Source organism: Phocoena sinus, chromosome 10, assembly GCF_008692025.1.
Source record: "Phocoena sinus isolate mPhoSin1 chromosome 10, mPhoSin1.pri, whole genome shotgun sequence".
Taxonomy (NCBI): Eukaryota; Metazoa; Chordata; class Mammalia; order Artiodactyla; family Phocoenidae; genus Phocoena; species Phocoena sinus.
Window position 1 is genome coordinate 93,163,949 of NC_045772.1, and position 27,032 is coordinate 93,190,980.

Below are 27,032 nucleotides of genomic sequence, written 5' to 3' on the forward strand. Positions count from 1 at the left end.
TGGCTCAGGTTCAAGGTCTTCTTTCCCAAGAGGCAGGCACAGCAAGAGGCTCCTCAGCGTTGGGTCAGAGCAGCCTGCACAAATTAGGCTAACAATTAGTTTAACAAATTCAGATGACAGTGTAACCAGTGGGGAAATGTGCAAAAAGAACCCTTATGTGGACAGAACATTTGAATAAACAAAATGGTACAATGAGTTCAGACAGAAAGAGCACATTGTTCCTGGAAACACAGTGAAAATTGTATTTTCAGAGAAGTCGAATTTCAAGGGGTGACTTAGAAGGGGAGGACGTCCTGATGCAGGCGGCAGCGTGGCACAGTGGCAGAATTCAGAGGGTGTATGGAGATCTGTAAAAGTCTGGGTGACAGGGGTGCCACAAAAGCATGATGGACACTGAACCACAGTCAGATTCAAATCCTGACCAAACCTCACACTGGTTTTTGATCTTGGGAAAGTCACTTTATTCTTTTAAAGTCACTTTACTGGGAAAGTCATAATTATGTTGAGTTTCAGTTCCTCCTTTGTCAAATGACTATAAAATACTTACATTTTGTGCTGTGAGGAGGAGAGGGAATATTTGTAAAATATTTGGCAGGAAGAGCAGACAATAAATGGTAATAAAATTGGTTAGAAGGTTTTGAACAGAAGAAGCGAAGCTATGATTTGGGAAATTAACGTAGAATCTGTGATTAAAACGGGCTGGAGAAAGTGCTAAGTAAAAAACTAGTTAAGATGCTTTTTCAATCGTCTGGATGAGAGGTGGCAGGGGCGGAGGGCAAAATAGGACATCTGTCGGTGGAGATGCAGCAGCCAGGAGTCCCTAAGGGCGGCGGCTACAAAGCCTGTGAACCTGATATAACACCTGCCTGGGGACAGGGCCTGAGGGTGGAGGCCCGGCAAAGCACGCGAGGAATCCGAAAGTTCTGCAGTTTAGCGCCCAGGTACCTGAGAGAGGACACGGCGGGGGACAGTCTGGGAGGGTTGGCAGAGGGGTGTTCACCACCTCTGCCTAAATCCCACACCGGGGCGCATCTGTTTCAGGCCGCCAGGGAAGAGGTCAGAGTCAGTACGGGCGAGCAGAGGTCGACCGGCTTTCCCACCGATCCGCGACCCCGGCGGGCGGCCGCGAGGAGGCAGGGCGCGGCCCCTGCTCCGCCCCTCCCGCCGAGTCCCACCTCCCCGAGCGCGTTCCGAGGGGCGGAGCCCGAGGCGCCCCGCCCACCCACCCCGCGCCCGCCTCGCCCATTCGACACGCTACACCCTCCCCGGTCGCCACGCCCATCCGTCACGCCCCGCCCTCCCCCCCACCCACTCCGGGTAGACCAGCTGACGCCAGCCGCAGCGGCCACCCAGCTTCTACCCGTGCATCCAGAGCGCCGCGGCGACACCATGTTGGGCATGATCAAGAACTCGTTGTTTGGGAGCGTAGAGACTTGGCCTTGGCAGATCCTGAGCAAAGGGGGCAAGGTAGGCCCACAGGGCTGCCGGGGACCGGAAGGGGGCCGCGCCCACCGCACCCTGTTCACGGCTGGAGCGTGGACAGGTGGGGCAGGAACGTGCCCGGGATTGTGCGTTCTGGCGTCTGCCGTGGCCACGGCCCTCCGATGCCCAGCGCTTGGACTGGGAAGGAGGGGAGTAGGAGGTCGGGTGCAGCGAGGCGAAGGGCTCTGCTGGGAGGAGGGGAGACAGTGAGGCAGGATGGGTTTGAGGGGAGAATCCCAGCTTACCGAGATGGACTGCGCCTCTTGAGTGCATGCGTCCATTTAAACATTCCAAACTTTATGAATATTTGTTCGCTGAGAGGCCTTCGGTTGCAGGAAAGACTGGAAAAGTGCTTGTCCCTGAGAAACTCCCAAACTGTCCTTGGTGGAGAACTGAATATAAAAGAACAAGATCTGCCCTGCGAAGGAGGAAACTGTTCAAGTCCGGGAGCGCAGGCGAAGGAGCAGTGCGTTCAGCCAACGGGTGATAGTGGGGCCTGCGCAGAGAAGGTGCCGTCAGCTAGGCCTCCGGGATGTGCAGGAATGCACAGAAACAAGAAGAGCCCGTGCAAAGGCCCAGAGCTGTCAAATGGCTTGTTGGCCTATGGGAGTTGGAGTCCTAGAATACAGGATGAGTGAGGAGGGCATCATTGCAGTTTTCCCCCAAATTAACATTAGTGCTCACCCAGGCAAATTGGACTGCCCCCTGAAAACAAATCTGCCACTAGATGATAATCTCCTGTGGACAGGTACTTTGCGCACCTCGCGGCTGTATACTCAGCTCCCTGCCCAGTGCTTCGTCTGTTAAAGGACCGTGTTGTCTAGGGGGCCAAAGTCAGGTGCCCATTACATTGATCATCACACAAAAGCCCTCAACTAGAGTCTGGACTCTTGAAGCAGCTATAGCCAGAGACCTGTTACTTCATCTGTCTATATCTGTTTCCTTAGCCTTACATAGAATAAGCACTTTAGCCCTGATCAAAGGTGACCTATTCAGGTGCCTACAAGCAGCCAGGCACATAATGAAAATGAGTGACAAACTATAAGGCAGGGTGCGAACTGAGGCAAGTTGGAGACAGAGAACTCAAGTCCCCATCTGCAAAGGGTAATTCCAGGCAGTTGTCATGCAGTGATGTGAACCAGGGTTGCTGGGTTTTTAAGGAAAACCAGCAATCCAGACTCTTCATGTGAAATCTCTAAATTTAAAATTTATTCATTCAACAAATAACTGTTGAGTGGGCCAGGTACTCTTATAGGCATCGGGGATAAAGCAGTGGACAAAACTGGCAAAAATCCCTGTCCTCATGGAACTTCTCTTTTAGCGACTAGTGAACAAGTAAGTCAAATGTTTCATATATCAGGTGGTGATCAGTGCTGTGATCAAAAATAAAGCAGGGGGGCTTCCCTGGTGGCGCAGTGGTTGAGAGTCCACTTGCCGACGCAGGGGACACGGGTTCGTGCCCCAGTCTGGAAGATCCCACATGCCGCGGAGCGGCTGGGCCCTTGAGCCATGGCCGCTGAGCCTGCGCGTCTGGAGCCTGTGCTCCGCAACGGGAGAGGCCACAATGGTGAGAGGCCCGCGTACCGCATAAATAAATAAATAAATAAATAATTTTTTAATTAAAAAATAAAATAAATAAAGCAGGGAAGGGGAGGAGGGACTAGAGAGTGTTAGGGGTGAGGCTACGGTTTTAAGTAGGACAACTGTGTCAGGTTTTTTTTTTTTTGTGGTACACAGGCCTCTCACTGCCGTGGCCTCTCCCGTTGCGGAGCACAGGAATCCACGTGTTACCCACAGCTTGCAGAGAACTTTCCTTTCTGTAGTAGAATTGGGCTCACTTTGTCTTTGGCGTTAACAATTATTTGCAGTGCAGGCTGAGGGTCTGGGCTCCCAGTGGGAGGCACTAGAGAGAGATAGGAGGGCTAGAAGAAGGGAGAGGCCAGGGTATTTCTTCCCTGTCAGGTCTCTGGAAGCAGGAGCTTCTCTGGGGCTCCAGTTCTTGCTAGCCAGGCCACCATGGTTTGGGTTCTCACCAAGTGATCCAGGTATCTGAACTCAGGTAAAAGATCACCCTCCCTCTACCTCTGTAGGGCGCTTACTAACCTCAGGGTTGCTTCACTGTCCCTGTTGGGCATCTCAGCTCTTTTATGATCTGTGAAATCAGTTCTCTGAATCAAGGTGCCTCTGTTCAGAATACTCCAGCCATTTGGTTTTCTGTTAGCCCCTTATAGTACAGTGTCACCTGCCACTGATTTGGTGTCTCCAGGGATAAATGCAGCTCCCTGATCAGCATCTCCCCTCAACATTTGATAAGAATATGGAGCCATACGGGATATTGTTACCAGGCTGAAGCAGATCATTTAACCTGAATGAACCTCAGTTCCTGCAACTGTAGAAAGGGTATCAAAGTATCTTCCCCATCCACTCCCAGAGTTGCTAGAAATATTAAATTGTTTAAGAAACATGAAAATGATTTGTAAACTAATACACCCTACAAATGTAATAATATTATGTTGGAACTCATTTCAGCTCCACTCTTACTAGCTTCGTGGTCACAGCTCACTTAACCTCTCTGATGCTAATCATGAGAGAAAATAATAATCCACGTCTTATAACATTGTTTTGAAATTTAAAGGAGAAAACCAATTATAAATTGTTCAACAAAATACCTAGCACTTGTTAACTTGCCCTTAGTTTTCCAGGTAATTTGGGTTAAGTTACTTAACCTCTCAACCACTCTGAACCCTGAAATTCCTCAGCTGCAAGATGAGAATGACAGTGCCTTATGTGACAATTAATTAAACAGTCAAAGATTCTTGTAATCTTTTTTTAAAAAAAATATACAAATTCAGGGTGTTGTTATTGTGAAGAGAGCCTCTTTCTGAAATGATCTCTCTCTTCCTGGAAAGAGTCTGGGTCAGAAACCATTGTTCACTTTCCTGGGTAAATGAATATATTACACAGGGTGCCCCACGTAGCTCAAAGTCAGACTCAACCAGATGTTCAGGGCTGATTCCAGGCACCTGGTGGGGAGGCCCAGGCTGCTGCAGACCTTATCAGGTCCTTCTGCATTTCTTGGGGAGGGAGAAAGATGCACAGCTCTCTGTGTGGGGTTGGGTGGGTCTTGTGGGTACTGAGAGTAGGACTGATATTAGTAATGGACATCTTTATGGGATTTGTTTCCAGCCTGTGCACATCGATTAGGACCCCACTGCCTGGCTTGGAATCCTTACCCCACCTCTTGCCACTGTATCTTGGGCACGTTACTTAACCTCTTGTTTTCATCTGAAAATGAAGATAAAAACACTTACTTCTTCACAGGGTTGTTTAAAATAATACGTGACACATAGAAAGTACTCAGTTAGGTTGATCATTATTATAATAATTACTGTTGTTTTCTTAGAGTGAGAAAGCTGGCTTCCAAAATCAGCATGTATACCAACCACAGCAGGTGGCAAGAGAAAAAAAAAAACAGCCTTGCAGGGGACCTTGCGAGGCATTCTTGCAACATCTCTGTCTGGGACTTGAACTTGACCAGGGTTCCAACTGAATGCTGAAAACTTCTATTTGTGGCCACTGGCTGACATCCTCATCTAGTTACTGACGTGGGAGCACAAGCTAGCTGATTGTGGGGTGAGGGAAGGCCATTATGCCATTATTTTGTTACACGTAACAAGGAAATGCAGTCAAGATGTTAAACTTGAAGAATCACATGTGCTAACCGTGTTAACTTAGGTGCTTTGTTTTCTGCAGAAATAGGACTCTATTTAAATTCAGCTCCCTGGAAAATCAGAATAGTTGGATAATATCCATCTCTCAAAGCTAAATTTTCATAGTGATGCAGTGGTTCAAATGAGAAGTTACAGACACAGATGCTGTGAAAACAGGCAGTACCTGTTGGAGAACCACCTTCAGACAATGTGGCGCGACCTTCCTCCAGGATGGATATATATAGTTAGGCTAGGTTCTCATCTCTCCAGCCAGCTATGGCTACCATATTCCTTTTCATTAGAGTAAAGCCAGGCTTCACTCCACGGCCTCCTTTCCCACAAATCCTTAGAGAGGGCCTACTATATATATGTGTAAGACGTGGTCTTAGATGCTGGGAGATACAGCGGTACACAATACAGACAGTCCATGACCCCATGGGGCTTACGATTGCAGTTGGAGATTAAACACACTATTATTCCATTACAATTTCCATTGTAATTATATTCCACTATAATTCCATTGTAATTACAATTACAATATACTATGTTGTGAAAATACAAGGGCCTATAAAAATATCATGGGGAACCTGTTTTAAACTGGGATCCTCTCTGAGGAAGTGACTTTTAGGTTGCGACCTGTTGGGTGAGTGGGGATTCATTGGGCAGAGACAGGAAAGGAATCCTCCAGGCAGAGGAAGAGGCAGGTACAGAGGCCCTGGGGCAGGAATGACCGTGGCATTGAAGCAAATAGCAGAAGGCCAGTGAGGAGGTGCTCTGGGTATGGCCGGCAAAGTAGGAAGAAGCTCAGTGGTGCCTGGACCATCACAGATAAGTTAAGAACTTGGTGAATGACAGCATTTAGGCGGGGGATTAATTAACGTGATTAATTTATATAGAATGCTCTGTGTATGTTCCCCGGGCAACACAGCCTCATTCACAGCTTTGGTTGCCCTTTATGCTGATGCATCCTAACTGAGCCAGGCCCCTGCTGAGTCCAGACCCATGTGTCCAACTGTACAATGGACAGTTTGCTCATCTGTAACAGGAGACAGATAAACCAGTGGATTTGTAAGCACCCTTCCAGCTCTAGTGTCACCTGTCTTTGAAGTTCATGGGAAGGCAAGATCATTCAGGAAGAAGAGGTAGAGTTAAGCTCAGCCTTAAAGGATGGTAAACTTATCATGGGGGCTGGGCTCCCCGAATCAAACTGGATTCCTTTCTCTGCAGCCGTTCCTTTCTGGCCGTGGACTTTTCTGCCTCGGGGAACAAGCTGAGAACATGCTCACTCAAGACTCAGACACACCTGCAAAACCCTATATTTAGATTACAAAAGTAGGGTGAACTAATTTGGGGTAGATGAAATGAACTTGCTGTCAGATCACCATCACTGGACTAATGGTTCCAAAATCCAACTCCCTGTGAGAGCCTTCAGATGTTCGGAAATCTGGGTCCTGCCAGAGTCTCCGGCCTCCTTTCTGGCCATGCCCTGCTGGACCGTTCTTGCTCCAGTGGCAGTGAATTACTTATATTTTTCACTGTCATCATAAAGTTCTTCAGCTCTTTGCTTTTACCCCTAGGGTGCCCGCTACCTGAAATTGCCCTCCCTAAACTATCAGAGCATTTACTACACCATATAATAATTATGTAATGCTTCTCACCATCCAACGAGACTGCCCGTATCATATTAATCTCCAAATCTGTAGCACTTGGCAGAGGTTTTCAGTAGATGTTTATTCGATGAATCAATGCATCGGTGACTGAATGTCCAGTTGGATGATCTGTAAGCACCTCAAATTCAGCTTGGCCTACCCAAACTAGTCGACAGACACCCATGTCCCCCAGACTAACCTAGGTGGTCCTCTCCCATGCTCCCACACTGCCCTGGAGCGCCTCTCCCCTTAAACATATTATCAGGTTATAACCTGTTTTCCTGGCTACTTCTATTAGACCATGCCTCCTGATGTCAGGGACCATGTCTTTCATCTCTTTAGTTGTTGGTTGAATGAATAAAGGAAGGAAAGAAAACAAAGGAGAGAGCCAGCCAGCTCTTTCTCCCGTGAGAATTGGTCATTGGTTTCTTCATTTGTAAGAGAAGAAGCTGCATTGAATGACTTTTGATGGCCCTGTTCTGAGTGTGACACGAACCTACAAATGTCTGTCGTAAATAACTACCTCAGTAGCTACAGAAAGAGGTTTAAAAAAATACCCAATTCATCCCCTGTGGAGCATAGAGCCTTGTGGCAAGCATTAGACCAGAGTTTGGGGATTTGAATTCTGGTTCCAGCTTCACCACCCAGCAGCTGTGTGGTCTTGGGCAACTCAGTCTCTCTGGTTCTTCATTTCCTCTTTGGTAAAATTAGTTTGATTGGATGAACACTGAAACCTCTTTCAGGCTGAAATCCTGTGACTCACAGAGTGACACTTCTGGAATTTAAAACATTTTAAGTGGCAAAGACTCAGTGGGACCACCAAAGAAGGCTGGGTCTGGTCTCTGCTATGACAGAAGGAGCCAGAAAGAGCAAAATACCCCGAGTTTACATAACACAATTTGCTACTGAAGGCTCTTTGGAAGTGTCAGACTCACTAAGGGGAGGGCCTCATAGCAGTCCTCAGAATTAGTAGGCACAGTGCCCCAAAGTCGAGGCCAATTTGTGGCCTCTCGATTCTTGGTCTGGTGCAATTTCCCCTGCCCCATGTGGAGGGAAGTATATAAAATCGGCACTCAGGGTTTATGTTCAGATTTCCCTGACCCTTTCTCACTACTCTCCTTCAATTTTGCATTACAAAAACAATAGGTGTTTTTGCATTCTAGGTATAAGATTATAATATTAAGTGTACTTTTTCAGACTGTATAGGCCACTCACAGTCCTACCCTCCTCTAGAGATTCATTATATCCCCTTGGAAGTTGAATCTTCGGTCTAAGATGTTGTAGGAAGGCCTGTTTGACCAGCCCAGGGCAGCCAGGTCCTCTATCATGTGTCTATTTTTTATAATCATTAGTAAGAGAGGCACCTCCTTAATCAATAAATAAATATCTTTTGAGCATCTAACATGTAAAGCTCTGGGATATAGTTTCTGTCCACAAAGACCTAGCAGATTTTTCAAACTGTACTGGTGTTCCATTGCCTGATAGTAAAATTAATATAGATCAAGGTTTTTTTTCTTTTAGTGGACTAGACTAAAATTCACTTGAGTAGAGCAGAATAGAAATAAACAGGATAGAAAGAAAAGGCATGTCACTATGGAGAACCGTATGGAGGTTCCTTTAAAAACTAAAGATAGAGCTACTATGTGATCTGAAATCCTACGCGGGCATATATCCAGAAAAAAACATAATTGTGAAAGATACATGCACCCCAATGTTCACTGCAGCACTATTTACAATAAGCCAAGACATGGAAGCAACCTAAATATCTATCGACAGTTGAATGGATAAATGAGGTGTAGTGTATATCACAATGGAACATTACTCAGCCATAAAAAATAATGAAACAATGCCATTGCAGCAACGTGAATGGACCTAGAGATTATCATACTAAGTGAAGTAAGTCAGACAAAGATATACATCATATGATATCGCTTATATGTGGAACCTTTAAAAAAATAATACAAATGAACTTATATATAAAACAGAAATAGATCCACGGGCACGGAAAACAAACTTATGATTACCAAAGGGTAAGGTGGGGGGAGGGATAAATTAGGAGTTTGGGATTAACATATACACACTACTATATGTATTAAATAGATAACCAACAAGGACCTACTATATAGCACAGGGAACTATATCTGATATTTTGTAATAACTTATAAGGAAACAGAATCTGAAAAAGAATATATATATATATATATATATATATATCTGAATCACTTTGTTGTACTAACACAACATTGTAAATCAACTATACTTCAATTTAAAAAAAAAAGAAAAGACATGTATCATAATGCATCCGGTCCATAAAGGTAAAGTATTATTTTGTGAAACTTTGCTTCAAACGTGTATGTTCATGATAGGGTGTGGTGTAAAAATATATTTCTTGTTATGGATTGTGTTTTTTTTCTTAAAGTTTGAAAGCGCTGCCTTACAGTATGTTCAGGAATACAAAATTTTTTCATATGAGACATCAAATGGTGAAGAAGAGGAAGAGGGGTGAAAGAGAGCTGTGTGGGTCTATAGGGAAAGGGTAATGACCTTAGGACAGAGACTCAACACAGAGGAGGGGATCACTGCCAGGAGGAAGGGTTTGCGGGGGAAGTGACAGTGCAGCTGGTCATTGAGGGGCAGATTGGGAAGAGGAATTGCATCTGGGAGTAACAGTGTGAAAAGAAGTACTCTGATTCTTCTTGAATTGCAGGCCCTTCTACTAGATTGAGGCTAATCTTGGGGCCATAGAGTTTTGTGGGATGGTTGCTGTATTTCTTTGTTTCCTCCTTCGCAATTTTTCTCTTCTCTTTTCCTGGGTCTCCTATTATTCAGAGGTTGGGTCTCTTGCTTGATCCTTTGATTTTCTTTTCTATTTTCTACTTCTTTGCCTTTTACTTGACTTTCTAGAATATTTCCTTCAATATTCTCTTCCAGCCTTTCCACTGAATTTTTCCTGTCTGTTATATTTTTAATTTCCAGAGACTCTTTGATCTCAGAACTTGGTCTATTTTTATAGCATTCTGGGGATGTTCTCGGTGTTTGGGTTGTAATATCTTCTGTTATTTCTCTGTGAATATTGATATATGAAGTTTTTTCTGCTGTCTCTACATCTGTAAGAAATCTCAGAATCTGTTTGTCATGGCCCTTCATACTCTGGCCTGTCTCTTCGCCTGTCACCCTAGTTGGGCTTTTATGGAAGGTTCCTTAGCAGTGTGTGCCTCTGGTAACTGGACTTTCACTGTTTCTAGAGTCATCACAGGTTGCTACTTTATATCTCTTAAGTGCTGCATATTCTCTTGCCTGTAGGGAGAGGTCTCCTATGAGGAGAGGGCCTGTGAAGGTGGGAAGTTTGCCACAGTGGGAAGTGACTGATAAGCCTGTGGATGAGGCACTACGGGAAGCAATGCCCAAAGTCATGAAGTATGTGGGAGGCACCAATGACAAGGGTGAGTATCCCTGAAGGATTGGCTCTGGTCTCATAGGCCAGGGCTGCACAGTCTCACGTCCTCGATGGAAAACACAGGGGAGGGACCACAAGGCCCCTGTCACTACCTGTTTCAGTGGCACGCGAACTTGCTGTGCTCCGTGGGCAGGGAGGCTCTGGGGAGACCCACGGGACTTCATGCCAGTCTCCCCCGACTTTGTGGGATCCCCACTCAGTAGCATTGAGTTCATGCTTCTCTTGCAGGTGTGGAGACACAACGCTGATTGTTTGTTTCTTTTATTTGTATTTTTTTAACCCTACAGTGCTTATCATGTCTTTGGGGGTTAGTGGACTGGGTAAGGTGTGCCCATGATAAGCCATGGCCACAGAAACAAGGCCAGCTTCTGACATGAGACCTCTGCCCCCACGCTGGAAATCTCCAGAGTCAGCCCCCTGGTAGCTCAGATTGTGTGGGGATACTGAGGATCAGTGAGTGATGATTATGGAGGGTCCCTGGCTCTGTTCTGGCAAATAAAGAGCCTGAGATTCTTAGGCTGCTCCCCCTCTAAAGTCTTGGCAGTCCATGGGAATTCCCTGGCGGTCCAGTGGTTAGGACTCAGCGCTCTCACTGCCGGGGGCCCAGGTTCGATTGCCTGGTCGGGGAACTAAGATCCTACAAGCCGTATGGCATGGCCTAAAAATAATAAACAAACAAACAAACAAATAAATAAAATAAAAAGACTTCGGCAGTCTGTGCTGGCTGCCTCCTTGTTTTTAAAATGAGAGGCCTGAAGTTGTCAGTGTGCCTATTAGCATGTAAACCAATAGTTAAATACGAATTTAACTCTTTAGGTCTCTAATTTGTCCTGCACTTTGGAATCAGTGCAAACCCAAAATGGGTCAGAACACAAGGTGAAAAAAGAGAGAATGTGTTGAATTTTAGGATATATCTCAAGTTGATAATTGAGAAAGTTAGAAACTAGGTATTAACCTTAGTAACATTTACTAGGACCAAAGTAATCAGCTTTGACATAAGTTGACCAGTAGGAGGTCAAGAAGAAATCTCTTCCTTCTTAGCACCTGTCATAACATTTTCTTTAGAAGAAAATATGTGTAAAAATTATAAACTCATTAAAAAATTTTGAAAATAACAAAACAGCACCCCTAATCCATCTTTTCTAATATAATCATTGTCGTCTTCAAATGTATTTTTTAGGGCTTTTTTAATAGGTTTTTAAAATGTAATCATAGTGTTCGTGCAATACATCCTGCTTCTGTCACATATTTCATATTATTTTATACTGTAGCTAAACAGTCCTAAGCATAACCATTAATAGATAAATCAAATTGCATCGTGTGCCTATCACTTACTTAGACATATTCCTATTTTGAACATTTACATGAATCCCAATTTTTCACAATTATAAATTCTGCCGCAAGGAAAATCCTATTACCTATAGCCTTTTCCGTATCTTGGATTATTTCATTAAAATCAACAGTTAGATAGGAAGTAATTAGATACTGATATCTTTACAGTCTTAAATATATGTTACCAAATAATTTTTTCCAGACGAGTGGAATCACTATGCTCTTACCTCCAATATATACAAACAAGAGGCATTTTGTCTGTGTCTGATATGTTTTAATGCCTGAAATACTTATTATGAATTTCAAGAACAACAAATATCGTCTTGGAAGAAGAATGAGACCAGCAGATGGTCCACGGGCCTGAGCAGGTTCTGTCTCTAACACCCACGTCCCTCTGTGGGGTTTTGTGTTTTCAGGAATCGGGATGGGGATGACAGTTCCTATTTCCTTTGCCGTATTCCCCAGTGCCGATGGGTCCCTACAGAAGAAATTAAAAGTCTGGTTCCGGATTCCAAATGAGTTTCAAAGCGACCCACCGGCTCCCAGCGATGACAGCATTAAGATCGAAGACAGAGAAGGCATCACTGTCTATTCCACGTAAGGAAAACTATTCTTTAGGCGTAGGGTAGCACTTGAGTCATCTGCAGTGAGCATTTGCATTTTCTTTTTCCAGTTTTGAGACGGAATTGACATATAATATTGCATTAGTTTAAAATACAACATAATGCTTTGATACATGTTTATCTTATGAAATGATTACCACCATTTAGTTAACATCATTCATTAAACAAAGTTACAAATTTTTTTCCTGAGATGAGAAATTTTATTTTTTTTTACAAATTTATTTATTTATTTTTTTACTTGGCTGCATTAGGTCTTCGTTGCTGCATGCGGGCTTCCTCTAGTTGCGGTGAGCGGGGGCTACTCTTCGTTGCGATGCGCGGGCTTCTCATTGCGGTGGCTTCTCTTGTTGCGGAGCATGGGCTCTAGAGCACAGGCTCAGTAGTTGTGGCGCACGGGCTTAGTTACTCCCCGGCATGTGGGATCTTCCCGGACCAGGGCTCGAACCCGTGTCCCCTGCATTGGCAGGTGGATTCTTAACCATTGTGCTACCAGGGAAGTCCCCATGAGAAATTTTAAGATCCACTCTCTTAGTAATTTTCAAATATATGATACAATGTACAATATTGTTAACTGTGGTCACTGCTGTACATTACATCCCCAGAACTAATTTATCTTATAGCTGGATGTTTCTACCTTTTGACCACCTGTAGCTAGATCTCCCACCCTCCACCTCCCCACCCTCTGGCAATCTCCAATCTGTTCTCTGTATCTGTGAGTTCAGTTGTTGTTTTTTAAATTCCACATATGAGTGAGATTATACAATATTTCCCTTTCTCTGACTTATTTCATTTAGCATGATGCTTTCACAGTCCAGCCATGTTGCTGCAAATGGCAAGATTTCCTTCTTTTTATGGCTAAATGATATTCTATTGTATGTATGTACCACATCTTCTTTATCCATTCATCTGTCTATGGACCCTTATGTCATTTCTACACCTTGGCTATGGTAAATAAAGCTGCAGTGAACATAGGGGTGCTGATACCTCTTCAAGCTAGTGATTTCATTTCCTTCAGATATATACTCATAAGTGGAATTGCTAGATCATATGGTAGTTCTATTTTTAATTTTGTGAGGAACTTCCATACTGTTTTCCATAGTGGCTGCACCAATATACATTCCCACCAGCAGTGACTAAGGATTCCGTTTTTTCTCCTCATCCTTGCCAGCACTTGTCACTTCTTGTCTTTTTCATAATAGCCATTCTGAACAAGTGTTGAGGTGACATCTCATGTGGCTTCGATTTTTCATTTCCCTGCTGATTAGTGATGTTGAGCACCTTTTCATGTACCTCTTGGCCATTTGTATATCTTTTTTGGAAAAATGTCTATTCAGATCCTCTGCCCACTTTTAATCTGATTGTTTGGGTTTTTTAATTCTCAAGCTATATTAGTTTTTTATATAGTTTGGATATTAACCCATTACATATATACGATTTGCAAATAATTTTCTCCCATTTAATATGTTGCCTTTTTATTTTGTGGATGGTTTCCTTTTTTCTGTGCAAGATGGTTTTTAGCTTGATGTAGTCCCACTTGTTTATTTTTGCTTCTGTTGCCTGTGTTTTCAGAGTCAAATACAAAAAAAAGTCATTGCCAAGACCTATGTCAGGGAGGTTACCCTCTATGGTTTCTTCTAGGAATTTTACAGTTTCAGGTCTTATGTTCAAGTCTTTCTTCATCCATTTTGAGTGATTTTTGTGTATGGTGTAAGATAGTAGTCCAGTTTCAATCTTTTGCATGTGGCTGTCCAGTTTCCCAACACCATCTATTGAAGGAGACTGTCCTTTCCCTATGGTAGCATTCTTGGCTTCTTTGTTGTAAATTATGTTGACCATGTATGCCTGGGTTTATTTCTGGACTCTCTGTTCTGTTCCATTGATCTTTGTATCTGTTTTTATGCCATACCATACTGTTTGATATGATAGCTTTGTAATATAGTTTGAAATCAGGAAATATGATGCCTCCAGCTTTGTTCTTCTTTCTGCAGATTTCTTTGGCTATTCAGGGTCTTTTGTGGTTCCATACAAAGTTTAACATTGTTTTTCTATTTCTGTAAAAAATTCCATTGAAATTTTAATAAGGATTGCATTAAATCTGTAGATTGCTTTGGGTAATATGAACATTTGAACAATATTAATTCTTCTAATCCATGAGCATGGAATATATTTCCATTTATTTGTGTCTTCTCCAGATTTTCCATTAATGTCTTAATAGTTTTCAGTGTAAAGATCTTTCACCTCCTTGGTTAAATTTTATTCCTAGGTATTTTGTTCTTTCTGATGCAATTGTAAATGGGATTATTTCTTTTTTTTTTTCTTTTTTTTTTTTTTGTGGCACACGGGCCTCTCACTGTTGTGGCCTCTCCCGTAGCGGAGCACAGGCTCCGGACGCACAGGCTCAGCGGCCATGGCTCACGGGCCCAGCCTCTCCGCGGCATGTGGGATCTTCCCGGACCAGAGCACGAACCCATGTCCCCTGCATCAGCAGGCGGACTCTCAACCACTGCGCCACCAGGGAAGCCCAGGATTATTTCTTAATTTCTCTTTCTAAATTCATATTATTGACGAATTAAGAAATTCTGAGTACTGACTTTCTTCTTGAATTTCTTCAGCCTACAGCACACAAACATTTGCACTGTATCTAAGTAAACGCCTTTGCTAGTTGCCAAACTGATTTGGATATAGAGAATATCCCCTCAGCCTAAGCTGAACATCTACATTAGCCACAGCAGGGTTCTGGGAGATTCAGAGAATATCTAAGTCAATCTGTAGTTTGGGGTCATGAATATCTGGGGAGCATAAAGGGCTAGAGATACTTCGTTTTTACCCCACACTCCCCTTGAATGGCAGAAGGGCAGGGAGCATTTGCCAGAGCCGGACTGCTACCGCCTTAGTTATTCATGGTCTGTGGCCTTTCAGCAGAGCACATGTGCCTCCTATTGTTCTAGTTCTGTTTCCAGGGCTTTACTTGGGGTCCAGTTCCCTTGATTTTAGAGAATAGCAGGTGCAAGTGGTTGCATGATTTTATCCTTTAGGCCTCAACCTCCCTTCAGAAGCCAGGTCTCTTCTAGATAATCAGTGACTCCCCAGTTGTTAAAATCCTCCTGTGTGACAGCAGCCTCCACCTCTTCTGTTCCAGCCCTCATTCAGACTTTCCAGCCTTCACTGCAGAGGCTGCAGAGAAAGCAAACTCTATTTAAAGAATACCTAGACTATCTTTTCCCAGGGCTGGGACTAGGGTAAGGAAGCGGGCGCACCTGTTGTGCAAAATTTAAGGAGACACTCAGTCTCACAGTTGTCCAAGTGTATGTAGGGGTGGCCCTGAGAGTGAGTACCTCCTTAAATCTTGAGCCCCAGGCGTCTCAGCTATCTCATCCTAGTTCCCACTCTATCCTCTCCATCCTCTTTCCTGCATCTTGGGAGGCAGCCTGGTGTAATATGATGAACAAGTATATTTTAGTTTGAATCCTGGATGACGCTTGGGAAGTTACTCAGCCTCTATAAGACTTGGTTTTCCCATCTCGTAAGTGCTGGTAATATCATCTACCTCATAGTATTATTGTTAGAGACTATCTTGCAGTATTTACTGAGATGCTATTTATAAACTGCTTAATGTGTATGACCTGTAGTAGGTTTCAGTAATTCTTTCTCTTTGCCCCTTCTTATTTCACAAGAAAGGAGGTTGACATGATTAAATCAGGTCACATAAGACTTTAAGCAGAACGGACTAGTTTCTAATCAATTTCTTTTTCCAAACCCAGGATAATAACTTGGTCCCATTTTTTTCTTTTGCCTTTTAACTTTTTAGTAGGGAAATCTTCAAAGTTATAGAAAGATAGAATAAGAAAATGAAACCCTACGTACCCATCACTCATCTTAAATGATAATTAACTCAAGGCCAATTTTGTGTCATGTGTATCCTCACAATTTCAACCTGGTCCCGACCCTAAATTATTTTTAGGCAAATTCCAGGCATTATATTTTTCATTCATAAATATTTTATTGTGACTACTGAAGACTATTTAAAAATAGAAAAATAATATCTTATTATTCCTAAAATTTTAACAATTCATTACTGTTATAATCATTTTAAATATCCAGTGTTCGGTTTTCTCCTACTGGCTCATAATTTGTTCCTACAGTTTGTTTGAATCTGGCTCCAAATAAGATGCATCCATTGCAATTGGTTGGTACATCTTTTAAGCTTTTATTTATCAGTTGGTTTTCTCACCACCACACGTTTTCATTTTTCCTTGCCGTTTATGGATCATTTATCCTAGTGTTTCCCACAGTCTGAATTTTGCTGGTTTCCTTACTGTGGCATTTTAACATGTTTCTCTGTCCCTGTACTGCCTGAAATTAGTAGTCAGAACTAGAGGCATAATCAGATTCAAGTTTGAGTTTGGGGCAAGGATATTTCAAAGATGGTGTTGTGTATCTCCATCAGGGGCTCATGCTTGCCTCTGTTTTTGTGATATTAGTGACCTTAGATCACCATTTCCCAGACGCCATGTTTCCTTAGAGGTTGTCAAATGATAATATTCTCTGTTTTTCCTTCTTCATTTATTAGCCAGAGTACTTTGGTAAAGAGAAACTTCCCTTCATCCACTATTTGGTTTCCCTGAGATAGAGTTGCAGAAAAAAGGCCAGATACCTTCTCTTTAGCTTGATGCCTTCTCTTTATCAGTTTTCAGAATAATGATTTCATTTCTTAACATCCTCCAAAGGGGAGGCAGTGTTGATCTCTGTTTTTTGAGTACCAATATAAACATATGAATTCAAACATAATTGATGTGTTTCAGTTCTTTGCGGTTATTCTTCTCACTGATGCTCAAACTGTCCCATCTTTGGCCAGTGGGAACCTCTTCAAGTTGCTTTCTTGGTCCTTTTGACATGACCCTGGTAATCTTCAGTAACTTCCTTGGTTTCTGGTAGGACAGGATATTTCAAGCGCATCCTGACATTTCTTGCTCTAGAGCTGGAATTAGCCATTTCTCCAAGGAACCCTGGTTCCTTATAGTGCAAACGGGAATCTCTTTAAAAGCTACTATTCAAGCCAGGTCTGTCGAAGTTTCCTTACTGCAACCTAAACAGAGAGGAGAGTGACAAAGGCGGCATCTAGCCTGGCTCAATGAATTCTTTTTAACCTGTTAGCATCTGCTCCTAAGTTAGCATCTGTTCATTCCTCAACTAGCCACTAGGTGTCACTGCACAGTCAAGTGTGCGTTTAAAAGTACCTTCCTGTGGAAGGCAGAGTTGACATAATAAAAGGCACAAGTGCTGTTTCAAATACACAGTGCATCCTTAACTCAGTCTTCCTTTTTTATGACCTTGTGAAGGGATGTCCAAAGTACTTTACCAAAGTACTCCGGATAATAATTTAAACAGTATTACCAATACTGTTTAAATGAATAGAAGGCTATGAAAAATTAACGTGATCAGAGTTTTTTCAGTATTCACAAGAGGCAACAGAGTTGTCCTCACACTTCGATGAGTGGCCTCATTCCAGACCACTGTCCTCCCTCTGTGCTCTATAAAGGCCACTTAGGTTAGAGCTCAGCCTCCTCAGTGCAACTGAACAGAGACCCACAGCCGGAGACGTTCGATGGTGTTAACAGGACTTTCATGATCTTAATGAAATGTCTGGGTATAAAGGAAAGAGTTGGAAACAAGGAGCTCATTGTCGGGGTGACCTGTGCTCCACGCTCAGCTCTACCGCTTAATGGCCAGAGGACCTTTGGCATCTCACCGAGCCTCTGTGTGACTCAGTGTCCTTATCCGTGAGATGGGGGTAAGAGTAGTGCCCCAGGGCTTCCCTGGTGGCGCAGTGGTTGAGAGTCCGCCTGCCGATGCAGCGGACACGGGTTCGTGCCCCGGTCCGGGAGGATCCCACATGCCGCGGAGCGGCTGGGCCCGTGAGCCATGGCCGCTGAGCCTGCGCGTCCGGAGCCTGTGCTCCGCAACGGCGGAGGCCGCAGGGGTGAGAGGCCCGCATACCGCAAAAAAAAAAGCCCCAAAAACAAACAAAAAAAATAAATAAAAATGTTGGTAAATAAGGGGAATTCCCTGGCGAGCCAGTGATTGGGACTCTGCGCTTTCACTGCCGAGGGCGCAGGTTCAATCCCTCCTCTGGGAACTAAGATTCCACAAGCCATGCGGCCAAAAAAAGTAAAACTAAAATAAAACAGAACAAAAAGGGGGATTTGAGGGCTCTTTAAAAAAATTTTTTAAATTAAAAACAGAAAAGTTGATGAATAAGTAAATGAATGAAAGTCTTGGACCTTGCCTCCTGCTCTCCTCCCTCAAGATCTCGGCCCCTCCCGATAGCTTCAGCTGTCACCCTTCCATCAGTAACTCTCCTACCTGACCTCCATCCAGCTCCCTTAAACGTCTTACCATTCCTCAGACTCAATGTGAAGACAAAGGTGAGGCCATTTACGCATTCATTCATTCATTCAGAAAAATCACATCTTCATCATTCACTTACTCTGTGCCAGGAAGCGTTTTAGGTGCTGAAAATATAGCAGGGAACGAGCAAAGCGTCTGCCCCTTGAGGTGGGAAAAACATTGTAGTGGGGAAAACAGACAACAAGCAAATGCCTCGAGATATTTCAGGACAGCGTCATTCCAGAGATAAGAAGTGGTATCTGAACTGAAATTATAGGAAAGCCTCTTTCTACTCAAAAATAAATACATTCGGGGGCTTCCCTGGTGGCGCAATGGTTGAGAGTCCGCCTGCCGATGCAGGGGACACGGGTTCGAGCCCTGGTCTGGGAGGATCCCACATGCCGTGGAGCAACTAGGCCCGTGCGCCACAACTACTGAGCCTGCGCGTCTGGAGCCCGTGCTCCGCAACAAGAGAGGCCGCGATAGTGAGAGGCCCGCGCACCGCGATGAAGAGTGGTCCCCGCTTGCCACAACTAGAGAAAGCCCTCGCACAGAAACGAAGACCCAACACAGCAGAAATTAATTAATTAATAAACTCCTACCCCCAACATCTAAAAAAAATTAAAATAAATAAATAAATAAATACATTCGGGACTTCCCTGGCAGTCCAGTGGTTAAGACTCCACACTTCCCATGCAGGGGGCTCAGGTTTGATCCCTGGTCGGGGAACTAAGATCCCACATGCCATGCGGCATAGCCAAAACAAAAAGTAGAATAAAATCAATAAATACGTGTGTAGATACCTTCTGGCATAATCTGTCTCAGAGTGAAATGGACAGATGATGAGGTGCTGAAGCCCTAGCCCTGGAGGAATTCAGATACCATCTGAACGGATGTGCGACAGTTCTGCACGCAACATTTGTCCCAAGTGGCAAGTTTGGCTGATTTGACAAACGTTTATTGGGTACCTCTGCTATTTAAGCCCCTTCCCCTCTGAGCGCCCCGCCAGGGATAAGATTCTGTAACTAAAACCTAATCCATCACCGTTCACTCCCCCCACAGCTGCTCAGTTGTCCCTTTAGTCTAGTACTTGGAAGGGGCTTCAGTCACTATTTCCAGGTGGCTGAACCCGATCACCACGGTAGTGCTGCTGCCTTTTATCCCAAGCTCCCTGGGCAGCATCGCCGTGTAAACCTCCTGGGGCGGCTCCCAAATCAGCATGTCCGAATGGAACTCACATTCCTTCCCACATCTGACCCCCAGTGTTCTGTCTTCCCAGAGGCCCCTCCATCCTACGCATCCCGTCCACATCCATCCTGACTCCTTCGTCTTCAACTTCAGTGTTGGCCGAGTCCTGGTCACCTCCTGGCTGTGCCTTCCCCTCGATCCGCACGGCCACGGCCCTCATCACCTCTTGCCTGAACCGTTGACGAGGCCTCCTTAGCGTTTCTCGTCCCTCCAGCTCTGCCTCTGCTGAGAGGTCCTTTTGTCTCCGGCAGCCCTAAAGCACAGGACCGACCGCACTACTTCCCCCTGCTGTTGGGCTCTGCCCGAGGCACATCTGAGGTTTGGGACCAAGGCCAAGCTAGTAATAAGAAGGGGGATGGGTGGACTTTGGGTTGGGTCCCCAAATGTTTGGCCGCCGGGCAGTGAAGCCTAGTAAAATGCCTTGTTGTGGCGTGTACTGTCCTCCACAACACAGCCCCACTCCAGGGGTCCGCCTAGCCTCAGAGCATCCCACCCACACCTCCCAAGCCCTGCCTCAAACACACACACATACGATATCCACTCCCAGACCTTCACTCACTCGCCCAGCTCCTCTCAGCCCTTCCCCAACCTCTGCTCATTGCAAGCTCTGTGAGGGCAGGAATTTTTGTCGTTGTTCATTGCCGCCATCAGAAGAGACGCTCAAGAGATAGATAGCAGCTTGATATCACGTCCGTAGCATCCTCCCCTTCATGTTCTAAGTCAGAACCAATCCGTCCCTGTTCCCTGCCCCCAGAGCGTTCTGTGTGTACCTCCGTTCTGGTGTTTTCTCCTGCCCTGCCTAATCTTTATGTGTGTCTCTGTCCTGGCCACTACAGTGAGACCTCGCCCGGGTAGACAGTCTTCCCCGTCGTCTTTACGGCTCTATGGCTCTCGAGAGCGTGTGCTTCCCGCTTGAGCGATGCTCAACTCGATAAGCCTGGTTCAATCTGACTGAATGAAATGCCACAGGGTGTTAAGCTTCTTTCCTGTTGATGTGGAATTACCAGCTCTTCGGCTTATGCTTCTCCTGCTTAGCACAGGGCCATGTGCGTGGCAGACTCTCCACAGATCTGTGCTGACCTGTTGATTGTGAAGGTTCTAGGCCACGTCGGATGGTCAGGCTCAGAGTCATTCCATCTCTCCTCTTTCTCGCTGCCTGCCTGCTCCAAGCACTCCCTAAAAGATAACACGTTCTGATTTTTTGGACCTCGGACCAAAGTCTCCGTCAGTTAACCCGCCTCAATGACACCTGCATCATCCCCCCCACACCCCAACTCTTCCAGACCTGTTTAGACAGTTCCTTTATTTTTTTTTTCATCTTTATTGGAGTATAATTGCTTTACAATGGTGTGTTAGTTTCTGCTTTAAAACAAAGTGAATCAGTTATACATACACATATGTTCCCATATCTCCTTCCTCTTGCGTCTCCCTCCCTCCCACTCTCCCTATCCCACCCCTCTAGGTGGTCATAAAGCATTGAGCTGATCTCCCTGTGCTATGCGGCTGCTTCCCACTAGCTATCTACCTTACGTTTGGTACTGTATATATGTCCATGCCTCTCTCTCGCTTTGTCACAGCTTACCCTTCCCCCTCCCCATATCCTCAAGTCCATTCGCTAGTAGGTCTGTGTCTTTATTCCTGTCTTACCCCTAGGTTCTTCGTGACATAGACAGTTCCTTTTGTATTTCTGGAATCCAGGGCATGTGTGTCCTTCCTCGGTCCCCATGGTAACCAAATTCTTGGGAATACTGAGCTCTGACTACAGAGCCCTGGTGCTGAGCGGCTTTGAAGAGGGAGACTTAGACACTGGTTAACAGGCTCGCAGAAATGATGTACAGACGTCCTGTTTCTTTCCTTTGAGAAGCTCAGAGCACTTTACGAGCATTCCTTAACTCAGACTCAGATGTGCCTGTGGACTTGGAGAGCTGGGGGTGCAGCATGGTTATCCTCCGAGCGCTGCGTGGAAGCTGAGCCCTGGGGAACAAGGCAGCCAGAGCTGGGCCTCCTTCACATCTTAGGGCTCAGCGCCTGGGAGGGTTTGGCTTTCTGGCTTGTTTGTGCGGTTCTGTGTTGGTGGTTCGGGTCAGCTGGTTAGACTGGCAGCGGGGAGCACACGCGGATCTGTTCCGCAGCTCATCCAGCTTTGCTCGTTTCCCAGTAGAATGCTTCCTTGATGAAGCAATAGGGACATTTTCATCCCATTATCAGCATCTTAGTCAGCCTGGGAAAAAATAGAAAAAGTCAAGGGTTTTTTTTTCTTTTTTGTGGTCATGGATTAAGAATCCCTGAATGATGACGTTCTCCGCCTCACTCTCTGACGGGTCTCCTTGGACTCAGGCGGGTCCTTCTCAGCGGCCTTTGCGAGTCTTCATCCTCCTCCCAGCAGCGGGGGACTAGGATCTCTGAGAACAGCCTGCCGACTTTCTGTACGCTCACCACCTGGGCCCCATCGCCCTCTTTGCTGTGACCAGAGCCGGCACCTACTCACAGGTGACGCCCAAGTTTCTGTCGCTAGACCCGTCTCTTTCCCCTGTCGTATCTCTGACTCCAGTTCCTGCCCAAGTCTAGGGAGATTTCGCAGTGCCCAGCACACACTTAGGGGCTCAATAATTGTTGCACGAATTCGTTTCATCGAGGCACCTTCATAGAAATATGCCCCAAACCAGATGAAAAACCCACCCGTCCTGATTCCCTCTTCTGGTTGGCGGTGTCAGTTTCCATTCAGAGACTTAACTGGAAGCCCTGGAGAATCCTTGACTCCCTCCACCCCACCCCCGCCCTGGCCTCTCCCCGCCCCACGCTCACCTCCCACATTGGCCTTTGTCCAGGCCTTCGTCATCTCTCCGGCAGCTGTTCCTGGCCTCCCATGACTCCCTTCCCCTCATCCCTCCACCGCCCAACCCCAGAGGGGTCTCTCCAAAATACAGTCCGATCACGGCAGTCCCTTAACTTTAAAACCCCTTCCTGAGTCCATCTCTGCATCTAAGGTCAGGCTCAGAGTCCTTAGCGTGCCCTTCAAGGCCCTTTCCAACACGGCCCCAGTCCATCCACTTTGTTTGAATCCCCACCACTGTGCCCTTAGTAGGTGCTTCAGATTTTATTCTGTGGGTGAGTGAAGATGGAGGCCAACAGACTTTGCCCTCATCCTTAGGCCTATCAACATGAAGACAGCGACTTCCGTCATTTCTCCCAGACGGTTCATTTAGCCAAGAGGTCTAATATGTGTGTTAGGTGCTCAGAATACACCAGTGGCCAAAGAGTGACAAAGATCCCTGCCCTCCTGGGGCCTGTATTCTACCAGGGGCCTCAGATCATAAACAATGAATAACTTTTATATAGTATGTTAGAAGGTGAGACATTCTGAAGAAAGAAAAGGATAGGAAAGGACGGAGGGAGGAAAGAAGGAAGGAAGGGAGGGAGGAAAGAAAGAAGGGAGGGAGGAAGGGAGGAAAGAAGGAAGGAAGGGAGGGAGGGAGGAAAGAAGGAAGGAAGGGAGGAAAGAAGGAAGGAAGGGAGGGAGGGAGGAAAGAAGGAAGGAAGGGAGGAAGGGAGGGAGGGAGGAAAGAAAGAAGGGAGGGGAAAGGAGGAATGGGGAAGGGGAGTGGGGTTACAAGATTGAAAGCATTTTTAGAGGAGACCTTATGGAGAAGATGAGGTTGTTAATTGAGCCAGTTCTTCATCATTAAGCTCTCTTGCTAGTTACTTTACATCACCATTATGTCTCTCACCTCGGGCATCAGGGAACTGAACGACTGTTCTGAGCAAATTGCAAAGTAACAATAGCTACTGTTTGCTGTGCGTTTCCCACATGACAGCAGGAGGCTGAGTGAGGAGTTTGCGGTAGTTTTCTCTTTTTTGATCTTTACAACAGCCTTCTGAAATTGATGCCCTCATTCCTACTGAACAGATGAAGGACCTGAAGGTTAGAGAACTGCAAGCATTTGCCCAAGACCATGAGCTAGACGGTGGCAGAGGTAGGATGTGAGCACACAACTAGCCATTTTGCCTCTCAACTGATGAATGAAGGTATTTGAGGACCACTCCTTTGGATGTTTGTAGAAACCAGTAGCTAAAAGAGCCAACATCATCGATTTACACAGAAAACAGCTTAGCATCACAGCGTGAGAGGGGGCTGCAGAGGCATTTAACACCTGATCACCCCACCCCCATCCAGCATCTGATTCGTTTCAGACAGGCGGTCCTCAATCTATAGACATTCTTCAAAAATAAGCCCAGTGTCTTACAGGCTTTTATTGTCAGAACAATCCTTCCTTAATATTCATCCCCTGCCTCCTAATCCAGTTTTATCTCATTTGAGCCTCAATGAAGCTAGGACTCACCTTTCTCCATCTGCCTTATAATCTTTCTTCAAAAGACTTGAAGGACCAAGCCTCCTGTCTCCCAAATTGGTCTCAGCCCTGTCCATGTTCTGTAGCTATTGTCTAGACATTAGAATAACCAACTCCTTAGAGATGAAATCCTGGGTATTTTCAAAGCAGTAACCCTGTAATCAATGTGCTGAATGCTTAGCGAGCATGACTAACCGCTTATAAAAGAGCAAAGCGTGAGTCAGAGAACCCCACCCAAAATAGTGCATTTGGCCGAATCTTGGCTTGGTGCAGATTCAGACCTTTGAGTCATAAAGCTCGTTAGAAATGGGGATGTGTTTGACGCTAGTAAAGACTGTAATGCAGCCCCAGATTTAGAGTGGTATGTTTAGGGTAGGTCACAGGATGAATTTTGGAGCGAAGGCAGGTGACGTAGAGAATAATGGTCGTGAAAAGACAAACTTTATTGCTTCTCTATCTCCACCTTCTGCCATCAAGAGAAAGCCTGATTTGGAAAAATCATCTTTACTTACTAGAAAAAGAAGGCCTTCCTGATTTGAGCAGGAGAAGGGATCTATTAGAAGTGATTTCTCTTTTGCACAGGCTCCGGACGCGCAGGCTCAGCGGCCATGGCTCACGGGCCCAGCCGCTCCGGGGCATGTGGGATCTTCCCAGACCGGGGCACGCATCGTGTCCCCTGCATCAGCAGGTGGACTCTCCACCACTGTGCCACCAGGGAAGCCCTGAAGTGACTTCCTTATTTGGGGTAGGCATGCTTAAAGCTTGCCTAGGGGCCCTGCCTTTGGTAGCTCTGTTTTCTTTTGTTTGTTTGTTTTTTAACATCTTTATTGGAGTATAATTGCTTTACAATGGTGTGTTAGTTTCTGCTGTATAACAAAGTGAATCACCTATACATATACATATATCCCCATATCTCCTCCCTCTTGAGTCTCCCTCCCACCCTCCCTACCCCACCCCTCTAGGTGGTCACAAGGTAGCTCTGTTTTTTAACAAAGCTGCTACTTGTCCTTAGAACTGCTCTGCAGTGGGAGAAACTTGAGCTCCAGCTCCACCTTAACTCCCTTGGTTCTCCTCCCCGCCAGCTGGCTACAGGAAGAGAGACGACTGGGGCAGCAGGGGAAGCTAGAGAAAAGGGTAAAGACATGGCTTTGGGAAAAGTCAGCCTCCCATCCCTTCAGGAAATTTCAGAAAGGGAAGGGAAGCTCGCCTATAGTACCGACTACAGTACTGGTTCCAGACTGGTTCCAGGACCCACACAGATACCAAAATCCAAGGATGCCGGAGTCCCTTATCTAAAGTGGTGTAGTATTCGCATATAATCTACATACGTCCTTCCACCTACTTTAAATCATCTCTAGATGACTTATAATACCTATTACTGTAAATGCTATGTAAATAGTTGATGGCACGTGGCAAATTTAAAGTTTTGCTTTTTGGAACTTTCTGGAACGTTTTTTTCCCCCCAAATATTTTCAATCTGCAGTTGGTTGAATCTGCGGGTACAGAACCCCCCGATGCAGAGGGCCGAATGTAGTGTGGTTCAGGCCCTGCGTTAGAGTTTTTTACATCCGTGATTGTAGTTAATGCTCATAACCGATTGGAAGAAAAAGGAAACATATCCCTGTTTTACAAACGAGGCTCATGCTCGGTGAGATTCAGTCCACCCCTGTAGGAAGGGGCAGATCTGAGGTCTTAACAACTAGAACATGCTTGTCATAATAAGAGTAGTGAGTGACTCTTTTGAAGTCCCCCCATCTCTCTGAGACCCTGTTCTTTCTGAACCAGTGACTTGCTTTGTGTCCTCAGGCAGTTTGGCGGTTATGCCAAGGCAACTGACTACGTAGCTCATGCCGCCGAGCTGCGCGCCACCCTGGAGGGTACAGCCACCTGCAGGAGTGACTTCTACTTCTGCACTGGGTATGACCCTCCCATGAAGCCCTACGGACGTCGCAACGAGGTCTGGCTGGTGAAGAGCAATGAATAATTGGCTGAACTAGAGCTCCCTGGATGCTTGCGTCTGTGCCCACTTCCTCCAGGAGGAAATGAAGTTCCCTGTGCAGCTCCAGCAGGGCCGACTTTCCTTCAGAGCCAATCAGTCACTGCCAATTTCCTGAAATAAGCACGTTCCAGATCCTGAGGCTCTTGTTCTCGTGGAGAGAAATAAGGCACCCACGATACATATGCGTCCTTCTAAATGACTTAGAAAATTCTGTGGTAGACCAGAAAAACCCAGCAGCATTTTCCCCGCTCTCTGGATCCCTAAAAACTGATTTTTAAAAATTATTGAAACCGTATTTTTGTTATTGAGGAAGAAGTGTGATTTACGTGTGATCTTTCATCTCTGATTCTTATAAGAACTTTCTTTAAAAAGAAACTGGAAATAAAGATCTTTGACTTAAACAGCTGAGACGAATCCTAAGTGTAGTTATTTTCCAAGATTCCACAGGTGTATAGATACTATTGATGGTGTTTACTGTCGCAGGAATCCCGTGTTTACAGTTCCAAAGTCCTTCAGAATAGAAGCCCAAAGATCCCAGGGAAGGAGGACACGCACCACATGCTTGATCGTCTCTAAACCACAGACACTTACCGTGACCGTGTCACAGTGGTTCCACGCTCTGAAGTTGAGGAAACTGTTTGCAGCTGTGGGCCACAAAGGGTTCCAGGGACCACAAAGATAGACCAAGAAGAAAAATCACTACCCCAGATGCATAATGGGTTGGAGACCTGCCCAGAGGGTTTATGCAGGATGATGAGATGAGGTTAGAAAATCTGGGGTCCAGTTTCATTAACTG

The 27,032-nt window shown here is 45.3% G+C and overlaps 1 protein-coding gene across 1 annotated transcript; it reads left to right on the plus strand.

Annotated features, from left to right (window-relative positions):
- Positions 1-1,313: 1,313 nt before the first annotated feature.
- On the plus strand, positions 1,314-26,644 carry HEBP1 (heme binding protein 1). The gene is given in 5 exon segments (XM_032645263.1): positions 1,314-1,467; positions 10,145-10,198; positions 10,200-10,284; positions 12,047-12,227; positions 26,044-26,644. Coding segments are annotated over 5 exon segments (576 nt in total). The 5' UTR covers positions 1,314-1,389; the 3' UTR covers positions 26,222-26,644.
- The last annotated feature ends 388 nt before the right edge of the window (positions 26,645-27,032 follow it).